This window comes from Bison bison, unplaced genomic scaffold (genome assembly GCF_000754665.1).
Source record: "Bison bison bison isolate TAMUID 2011002044 unplaced genomic scaffold, Bison_UMD1.0 scf7180017864230, whole genome shotgun sequence".
Classification (NCBI taxonomy): Eukaryota; Metazoa; Chordata; class Mammalia; order Artiodactyla; family Bovidae; genus Bison; species Bison bison.
The window spans coordinates 828,648-838,665 of record NW_011494802.1 but is presented as its reverse complement, the minus strand read 5'-3'; the positions used below and the strand labels follow the sequence as shown (position 1 = coordinate 838,665).

Sequence of the window (10,018 nt, the reverse complement as noted above, 5' to 3'; positions counted from 1 at the left end):
GGTGGTGCGGGGTCAGGGTACCCTTCCCTGGCAGTGACATAGGGCCTGACCAGAAGGGCCAGCAGGAGTGTCTGCTGAACCCTGGGCTGCCTTCTGACCTCTTCCACCCTGTGCCTGTCCCGTTGCAGGATGGCGGGGCTGGGGCTGCACGGACAGTGCGGACGCGCTCACCTACGGGTTCCAGCTGCTGTCCACACTACTGCTCTGCCTGAGCAACCTCATGTTTTTGCCACCCGTGGTCCTGGCCATTCGGAGCCGATATGTGCTGGAAGCGGCTGTCTACACCTTCACCATGTTCTTCTCCACGGTATGCGGTGCCATCAGTGTCTGCACCGAGTCCTTAGCGGTGGTGGTGGATGAGGGTCTACATTTCCACCATGGGCCTCCCGGGGTTTGGAGCTGTCTCTCTTCACTGTCCTCTACAGCAGGGCTTCCCCACCGCTTCCTATCATGGCATGCAATAATAGATATGATATCTTCCTATCATAGAACACGATAATTTTTATAAGACACATGGGAATAAATGAACAAGGCTGTTTGCGACTTAAGATAATGCCACTACAGGCAGCATGGGGTCTTCAGCATCCTGCACCCTACCTGTCCACTCTAAGGGGTGAGGGGACCTTTACCTCAACACGCTAGCCAAGAAGCTCAGACCTACAATACGGAATTGTGTCTACACAATTCCCCTGAGATGCTTATATCTAGGGATCTGTTCATCTCATCCGTGGGCTCTTGGCATCTTGTGATGTACAGTGCCTACCTATGAGCACTGCAAACGTCTTAGATGGATTCAGGCTTCCATGTTTCTTAGGAACAAGGATATCACAGAAACCAGTACATGCCTCCCTGTTGTCCAGTATTAATAGATCAGACCTCTGTCCAAATCACAAAAATTCTACCTGTCATCTTAGGAGGAAGTGGGGACTGAGGGGTCATATTCTAAGGTCCTGGATACTTCTCCATAGGTGAGGAACAGTGGTTGTAACTGTGCCATGCAGTGAGACCTTGGCCTCTTAAGCTACATGAGAATGGCACACCCCAGTTTTGTCTGAATGCCCCCCCTTTTAGACCTGTTCTGACAATGCTCCATTATACTTTTATTTTCAATATTCTCCTCTCTCTTCTTTATTGCCAGATGCCCTTTATACTGTTGCTCACCAAATCTTCCAGCAACAGCAGTTTCACCAGTATATTCTTAGTTGTGTGCAGATATAATGTGGTTCACAATTAGTAAGAACATCTAAGTGAGTCAGGAGCCTAGAGCATGTGAGGAGAGTTTATCCAGTCTCCTGCACTTCACAAGGCATCCTGAAAATTGGCCCCAGGGTGTTTAGTACCAGATGACTCCTCATCATCTGGGTTTGATGGCATATCATCCTGAAAAGAAAAGACCTTCCCCTAGTAGGAACACTGTGGGGGCCAAAAGTGCCTGGTCCCATGAACAATGCCTCCACTTTTGTAAATAAGGCAGTAAGCAAATGATCACGGAGAAGATACTGGCTCTGAGGGGTTGCCTAAAGTCCTGCTCTAACTCCTGCTCTTTTCCCATGTGTGCCAAAGTGTAGAGCTACTTGTGATTCCGTTTTCCCAGGCAGGATCCCTCTAGTCCCTCTTTCTTGTTCTTTATTTAGTGTAGACTTCATTCATTCCTCAGCAGTCTCCGTGTAAGGACCCATCGGTCCTACTGCAGGTGTCAGCACCAGCACCGGAGGCGGCAGTCTTCTCCTGTCTTAAATCCAGGACAGTCTACACCTGGGAGTAGTGTGTTGATTCCTGTCCAGGGCCTGGGAGCAGACAGTAGCTTTGTTATCCAGGAGCTTAAAGTGCAAAATGTAAATGTATTTTAAAAAAAGACAAAACGGGCTACAAACCCAGCACTTGATTTTGTATGTAGCTGATAGTCCTGATGCTGGGAAAGATTGAGGGCAGGAGGAGAAGGAGACGACAGAGGATGAGATGGTTGGATGGCATCATTGACTCGAGGGACATAGGTTTGGGTGGACTCTGGGAGTTGGTGATGGACAGGGAGGCCTGGCATGCTGCAGTTCATGGGGTCGCAAAGAGTAGGACATGACTGAGTGACTGAACTGAACTGATAGTTCAGATAACGATAACAGAAAAAACACATCTGCTGATACATGCTGTGTGTCAGACACTGCTCATTGAATCCTTCCCATAGCACTGTAACAATGGAGAAGTACTGCTATTATTATTATCATCCCTTTTTTGCAGATGAGGAAAGTTTAAATACTCTGGTTAAGGCCTGAGGTGAGTGGAGAAACTGGACTTATCACTCAGCCTGCCTCTTGGTCCCTCTCATGTCACCACTGAGCTGTAGGGCTCTCCTTGCCCCAGGCAATGAGCATGCGTACATACATTCCCAACCTGAATCTAGCTTCTCAGAAGCCCAGGAGTATGTGGGGATACTAATGACCTCAGGTTAGTAGTTCTTAAACTCTTAAAGGAGAGCCAGCCAAAAATAATTTGGCTTATAATTTGGTCAGAAATTATAACCAAGCCATATATTAGAAAGAACAGGGAAAATGTATCAGACATGGAGGTTGTACATCTCTTGCTCATACAGCTCAAGCCACATGTCCTTCCCAGTGCTAGAGACCTCATAATTGGATCCCATAAGACCCAGACAGAGCTGGCATTCTGGGGCCCCGGCAGCCTTCCTTGCTGAGATCCTGGCTGCAAGCCCACCTACTCATTATTCCACCCCCTCTTCTATCCCTCACATCAGCACAGTCATTCTCAGTGGCCCTTGGCAAAACGCCATGTTTCCAAGAGGAAACAGAAGCAGAAAATAAGAGAACAGCAGTAAGTTTCAGTCTATCCTGAGTAGAAATATTCCCATCTTCGTACAGAATGAATATATTCGCATCTCCAATTTAAAATTCTGTAGTGCCAGGATACTCTATTTGGAGCATTAGATGAGCTATATAGTTATGTTATAAAAATATAAAAATCCACAGAGAAGAACAATTTAGGATAATTTTCCAAAATTACCTTATAAGTAAAGAGATGGCCAAAATTGAGGAAGATGTCAGATTATACTAATGGAAGCCAGTTTGTAGTCTGAATTTGTTTTCTTAAACCTCCCAGTCTTTCTGTGTTATTTCTACCACTTTTTATTGGTAATGCAAAAGGAATATTAACCTAAAATTTAGTCCACAATTTTCTGTGAGACAACAGTAGTGCTATATAAACATAGATATTTTTTTGTATAGGGGAAAGTCTGTTAGTGTGGGGATATTATCCCATGAATATACATGATATAAAGTATAAGATGACTAACATTTATTGAGCACATACTGTGTGCCAAACATATAGGAGAGTATTCCAGACTTTCAGGGTAGTCTCTCCCAGGTGCCACCATATATAACCCAGCCTTCAGTTCAGTTCAGTCGCTCAGTCATGTCCAACTCTTTGTGATCCCATGGACTGCAGCATGCCAGGCTTCCCTGTCCATCACCAACTCCCGGAGCTTGCTCAAACTCATGTCCATCGAGTCGGTGATGCCACCAAACCACCTCATCCTCTGTCGTCCCTTTCTCCTCCTGCCTTCAGTCTTTCCCAGCATCAGGGTCTTTTCCAATGAATCAGTTCTTCGCATCAGGTGGCCAGAGTATTGGCATTTCAGCTTCAGCATCAGTTCTTCCCACGAATATTCAGGACTGATTTTTAGGATTGACTGGTTTGATCTCCTGCTGTCCAAGGGACTCTCAAGAGTCTTCTCCAACACCACAGTTCAAAAGCATCAATTCTTCGGGACTCAGCTATCTTTATGGTTCAACTCTCACATCCATACATGACTACTGGAAAACCATAGCTTTGACTAGATGGAACTTTGTTGGCAAAGTAATGTCTCTGCTTTTTAATATACTGTCTAAATTGGTCACAGCTTTTCTTCCAAGGAGCAAATATCTTTTAATTTCATGGCTGCAGCGATTTTGGAGCCCAAGACAATAAAGTCTGTCAATGTTTGCCATGAAGCGATGGGACCAATGCTATGATCTTAGTTTTTGGAATGTTGAAGCTCATTCCAGTATTTGATACAGCCAGTTGCTTCTAGGTTATGGGTAAATGGTTACACCAGTGAAGTTTGCTTAACCGTATTTACTATAAATTGTGTCTTCTGGTTAGAGATGGCAATGAATGGGTGCCATGGCAATCGATAATGAATTCTGCTCCATGAATAACAAAGCAGGCTGAAGCACTGCAGGTAGAAGAGACAGACATATGCGTAGAATATATGATGACAAGATGCTGTCTCCTCCAGGTTGAGGAGTTTTAATGAAGTGAGCTGCCACAAGTTATTGGCTTGTTCCTCTAACAAATTGTGCTGCATGATGGAGTCAGTGATGGACTTTACTGATGGCATTTTGGACATTGAGAGGTGACAGTGGCCTGGTCAGGACTGGTGAAATGTAGATCATGTTGTTCACCTCACCCTGAAGCTTTAATTAACTCTACCCCTATGGGTTATCTGCAACTTAAACAATCTCTTTGACCTTTTAGTATACTTGGATCAGTTGTAGATCAGTCATAGAATATTAGAGAGCTTATTCCAGTTCTACTTGTGTCCCCAGCACGCTCCCTTCTTAAACTCCTTAGTACTCTATTCTTTGCTGTGTTTCCACAGTGTAGGGTAGGTGAACACTGTCCCTTCCCCAAGGTGCCATGCTCTTCTCCATGGCTTTAGAGACTGCCTTTTTAATTACTGCCTCCTGCCTCCATGTTATTGGGTGGGAAGGGATGCAGAGGACCAGTTAGTCCAAGATCTGAAGGTGAAACATAACTCAAGAGTCTGAACTATCAAATGAGGCTTGGGGTTTGGATTGACCGGGAGGTCAGAGTCCAGCCCCAGAGCTTGGGTCAGGCTGAGGATTACATGTGGGACCCTGTGTGAGTACAGGGAGCTATAGGCAAGGATTGGCCTGAGCTTGAGAGTCCTGGCCTCCCCCAGGCCTGGTGCTCTGACAGGACATTCCGGAAGCAGGAAGATTAGGAAGGTGAGGCCGAGGTTCAGGGCTGTCGGGTACATGCAATAGGACACAGACTGGCCTCTACCATACTCTCAGGGGTGGGGAGTCAGGTATTCCCCAGTTCTGCTCAGTTGGTTCCCTCTGCCCTCTGCTTTTCTGACAACAGCATTCCACCCCGTGGCCTGTTTCTCCAGCTTTGTAGACTGGCTCTCTGCCCTGAGTTCTCTCAATGCTTGTCCTTTCTTCCTCCAGTTCTACCATGCCTGTGACCAGCCTGGCATTGTGGTTTTCTGCATCATGGACTATGATGTGCTGCAGTTCTGTGACTTCCTGGGCTCCTTAATGTCCGTGTGGGTCACTGTCATTGCCATGGCTCGCTTACAGCCTGTGGTCAAGCAGGTCAGTCTGGAGAGGGCCCTGGGGGACAACCATTGCCCAAATCTATTTGAAATTCACTTCCCGACCTCTCCTGGGGGCATGGCCAAGCACCCTCACCACCCTGGCCCAGCCCCTGGAGACCTCTTTCTCTAGGTGCTATACTTGCTGGGGGCGATGCTGCTGTCCATGGCTCTGCAGCTTGACCGGCATGGACTCTGGAACCTGCTTGGACCGAGTCTCTTTGCTCTGGGGATCTTGGCCACAGCCTGGGTAAGGCTGGGAGGGCTGGGGGAGGGGAGGTCCCAGCAGGACTTGGGTGCAGGTACTTGGGTATCCACTTTCCAGTTTAAGGTGGGCCCGGACCTTGTTGTCATCACTCTGCTGCTTACAGAGCCGAACTCGTCTCGGCAGACGCCGAGGGTCACCACCAGGGCTCAGGGGACACCTGAGAGCGACCGGCTCTGGCCTAGGTTCCAGAGTCGTCCCTGAGCCCCACTTCTCTGCCTCCCCCAGACAGTACGCAGCGTCCGCCGCCGGCACTGCTACCCGCCCACATGGCGCCGCTGGCTCTTCTGCCTGTGCCCGGGCAGCCTCATCGCAGGCAGTGCCATCCTGCTGTATGCTTTTGTGGAGACCCGAGACAACTACTTCTACATTCACAGCATCTGGCACATGCTCATCGCTGGCAGTGTGGGCTTCCTGCTGCCCCCTCGTGCCAAGACTGACCGCCGGGTCCCCTCTGGAGCCCGGGCTCGGGGCTGCGGGTACCAGCTGTGCATCAATGAGCAGGAGGAGCTGGGCCTTGTGGGCCCGGGAGGGGCCACTGTCAGCAGCATCTGTGCCAGCTGAGAGGGGCTTAGGGCCAGCCCTGGGAGAACTGGAACCCTTCCTCAGGGCACAGAGCCCTTCCTGGGGTTCCTCCTGGGAGCATGGAGCCCTCTCAGGGCTAAGAGACAAGTTGTGTTTCTTGAGGACATGGAGTCTTTCTTAAGGACATGGAACTCTTCTGGGGACCTGGCAACTTCCTGAGGGCCAGGAGACCTCCAGCATCTTCAGGACTGGAGCCTGTGCAGGGCCACCAAGCCCCCTCAGGACTGAGGGGTCCTGCCCAGGGTGTGGAACCTGCTGAGGATGTGGAGACAGAGCCCTAACAGGACACAGCTTTGTCCCTAAGGAGATGGAGTCCATCTTGGGGAAGCTGAGTCCCCTGTCTCCCAGCAGCTCAGCCTCTCTGGCCTTGGCTTCCTTCCCGGGGGCAGTGTCAGGGCCGTGCTGCACTGCGAGGGGGTGCAGGACAGACAGGGCGGGGACTGGGCTGGGGGTGCTAGTACCCTGGCGTGATACAGGTGGAGTCTGGTGTGTCTCCAATGAAGAATTTCCTGATTCTGTGCTGCCCTTTTTCCTGTGGGCAAGGGTCTGGGGAAGAGGAGGGAGAGATGGACCCTGAGGAGAGGGGCATGGGTGACGCAGCCCAGCTGGCATGAGCTGCTGGAGCAGCTTCCTGAGGCTTTTGCCCTATTGGGTCAGGCTGCAGCAGCTTGGAGTACAGAGTTGTGAGTGTGTGTGTGTGTACTTGATGAGATGATGCAAATCAGTGAAACAGACCTCCTTTGTGGTGCCCACACCCAACAGGGAAGGAAGCTGAGGGCTCAGGAGATGGGATGAGCTGGTACGAATCTCAGATGTGCAAGATATATCACAAGACTGTAGCTCCTTTTTCAACCCCCATTTTGCCCCTGTGCCAGAAACGTAATCTTTTGTCATTTTGGATATTCTTCTCTTTCCACAAAGGTCACAGCCAAGTCCCAAGGGTTTTGTATAATGCTGAGATGTGGAAAGGGTGTCCTCTCTGGTCAGAAGTGTCCATATCCCATACATCCCCTGAGATTTCATCCCCCATCTGATCCCCAGCCAGTAAAGTTTTCAGAACACTAGTATAGTGCCTAGCCTGGTGTGTGATAAGTGTCCAATATATGTTAGCTAAAGATCCAGAGGTGTTTGGACATGAGAGGCAACAGCAAGGGGGAGACAGAGGGGCAGAAAGACTGATATTAATGGGGAACTGTGTCTGGAAGGTATCTGTGGGTGGAGTGGGGTGGAGATAAGCAGCCAGTGATGAGGTTGGGCAGGTAGATGGGATCTGGCTTTTATCCTAGGAGAGATGGGTAATGGTATCATTGGAGGGGTTTAAGCCAATGAGTAGCATAATCAGATTGGTGTGGTTTTCTGTTTTCTTTTTTCAGACAGGTTTTTTTTTTTTTTTTTTTAAAGTAGTGCAGAGGATGGATTTTAGAGAGTTTGGCACAACTGTTGCACACTCAGAGAGAGAAGGTGATGGTGGCGTTAGAGGAAGGAGAGGACTGACCCGGGAGCAGCTGTGAGGTGGATGCTCTGGGCCGTGGTGATGGATCAGATGTGTGGGGCAGTGAGGGTGAGAGGACACCTCTGATGACTGCCTGGTGTCTGGCTGGGTGACTTGGGGTGTTGGTGCTGTTCCCTGAGAGGGTGACAGACCTTTGGGGGCAGAGGGATGAGTTCAGCTGTGGGTAGTTTAAGTGTGAGGTGCCTTTGGGGAGGGGAAGGGCCAGCAGGAAGACCTTGCTGGACAGAGCGGTTGAACCAGGTCTGGAACCCTGGTCTCCTGGCTCCACAAATGGGGATTGTTTGCTGTATCCTGACTTGTTTTGGTGACTTCCTGGAAGGCAGGGCCATGGCCACGAGATACTGCTGCTCTCCACTCGTGTCCGTCCACACGTTCAGACTAAGCTCCTGATGGCCTGGAGCAGCACAGGATCCAGTCCCCAGGTGTGACAAGTGACGGCTTCTGAGTGACAGTTCAGTTCAGTAACCCTCTGTTGGGAAAGCTCTGTGTGAGCTGAGGAGACAGGTCCCCACAGAGTCCTGCCCTTGAGGCTCCCATGATATGTTATGAAATATCATGGATGCAAAGGAGACAGGAATAGATACCAAGGGAAAGGTTCCAACAAAGTGCTGTGGGACGCAAAGGAGAGAACCCCTTTAGAGGGCCAGGAAAGGTATGTCAGAGAGATGGTGTCTAAGCTGCCTTGAAAAAAAAGTCCTAGGTCTCCCCAGAGAACAGCATGAGCAACAAACCAAGATGCGACACAGTACAGACACTACGAGGGGTCGACTGTGTGAGAGGTGAATGGAATATCGGGCTGACAGGGTGGAGAACCTGGTTTTCGAGTTCTGAGGACTCAGCTGAAGAATGTGGTCTTCCTTCTGTGGTAAGGGGGAGGCATCATAGGTTCTTGGGTGGTGAATCAGCCAGGATTTGGCCAAAGTAGCAGGACCAGTGTGAGTGATGTAAGGCTTTGTTGTAGAGAACAGAGCTGTCATTTGTGGGAGCTGCAGGAGAAGCCTGTGCCACGCTCGGCCTCTGTACTTGGTGTCGCGTCTGAAGCTGCTCTCGGGTGGCGTGAAGGGGCAGATGGGGACAGACCAGCGCCCAGGAGGACACACTGGAACCTGTGTCTGGCCCTCACTGCCTTGGACTCAGTGACACTGGTGACCCGCGGGAGGAGCTGGCACTCTCTGCATTGGAGCTCCCTTCGCCCAGGGCTCAGAGCAGCTGCAGGTGGCCTGGCAGGAGCCCGAGGGGCTGCACGGACAGCAAGTGAGGGCTCCACCACCTCAATGTGGCCTTGCCTCTGCCTTTCCATCTCTTCCAGATTCTCTTGTGCTCAACCCGAACCCAGAACCTGAGAGCAAAGAAAGCTCTGTGAGGCCTGGATCTGACCTAGTTAGAATGCCCCAGTCCAGAGTCTCCACGCGCCTGCTGGGGTGATTAACTTGACAGCAGCCAGTGAGGGACAACTGGTCAGAAAATGGCAGCTGTAGAAATCGCTAGTAGCTCCTGGGTGAACTGTAGGGTTTGGGGTCCTCACCAGCCCCTTCAGGAATTCCTCAGTCCTCCCCCTCCTTCCAGATGTGGGGCAGGTGGGCATCCCCTTCCCTTGTGATCCTCCCTGGCCTGTGCCTTGCATTGGCCTATGCGGTGGAAGTGGAAGTAACACCTCACTTCTGAGTGGAAGCTTTAAGAATCCTCACAGGCTTTGTCATTTTCCCCTTCCTTTTTGCCATTTGGACCAGTAATGTGGTAGCTACTTTATTACCCTAAGGCCCAGAGGATGAAGAAGATGAGTCAGATCCCCCAACCAACCTTGGAGGACCTGCAGCGTAAGCGAGAAGAAAAACATTTGTGGTTTAAAGCCACTGAAATTTTGAAGTCATGACCACAGTGTAACTAGCCTGTCCCGCCTGACAGAGAACAACAGGAAAGGGGGCCATCTTCCTGGAGAGATCTCCCCTCAGCAGAGCTATAGTGGCAGCTTTCACCTCTGCGTTCCTTAGGCTGTAGATGATGGGGTTCAGCGAGGGGGTCACGACCCCGTAGAACAATGCAAGGAGGTTATCCAAGTAGAGGTCCTTGGCCTTGGGCTTGAAATACATGAAGGAGATAGTCCCATAGAAAATCACCACCACTGTGAGGTGGGCAGAGCAGGTAGAGAAGGCTTTGTGCCGGCCGGCAGCAGAGGGCACCCTCAGGATGGCAGTGAGGATGAACACGTAGGACAGGAAGATGAGCAGCAGCGGGGCCAGCGTCAGGACAGATGAAGCCACCA

At 50.4% G+C, this 10,018-nt stretch overlaps 2 protein-coding genes across 2 annotated transcripts in view; one reads left to right on the top strand and one right to left on the bottom strand.

The window, feature by feature from the left end:
* TMEM8B (transmembrane protein 8B) overlaps positions 1-6,756 on the top strand; it is a 24,439-nt gene extending 17,683 nt beyond the window's left edge. Inside the window, exons 10-13 of the mRNA XM_010846065.1 lie at positions 129-307; positions 5,247-5,393; positions 5,526-5,642; positions 5,886-6,756. Coding sequence (XP_010844367.1) covers positions 129-307; positions 5,247-5,393; positions 5,526-5,642; positions 5,886-6,221 — 779 coding nt within the window. The 3' untranslated portion in view covers positions 6,222-6,756. The remainder of the gene's footprint in view (positions 1-128; positions 308-5,246; positions 5,394-5,525; positions 5,643-5,885) is intronic.
* A 2,843-nt stretch (positions 6,757-9,599) lies between these two features.
* LOC104993048 (olfactory receptor 2S2-like) overlaps positions 9,600-10,018 on the bottom strand; it is a 1,235-nt gene continuing 816 nt past the window's right edge. Inside the window, exon 2 of the mRNA XM_010846130.1 lies at positions 9,600-10,011. Within this exon, the coding sequence (XP_010844432.1) occupies positions 9,600-10,011 (412 nt within the window). The remainder of the gene's footprint in view (positions 10,012-10,018) is intronic.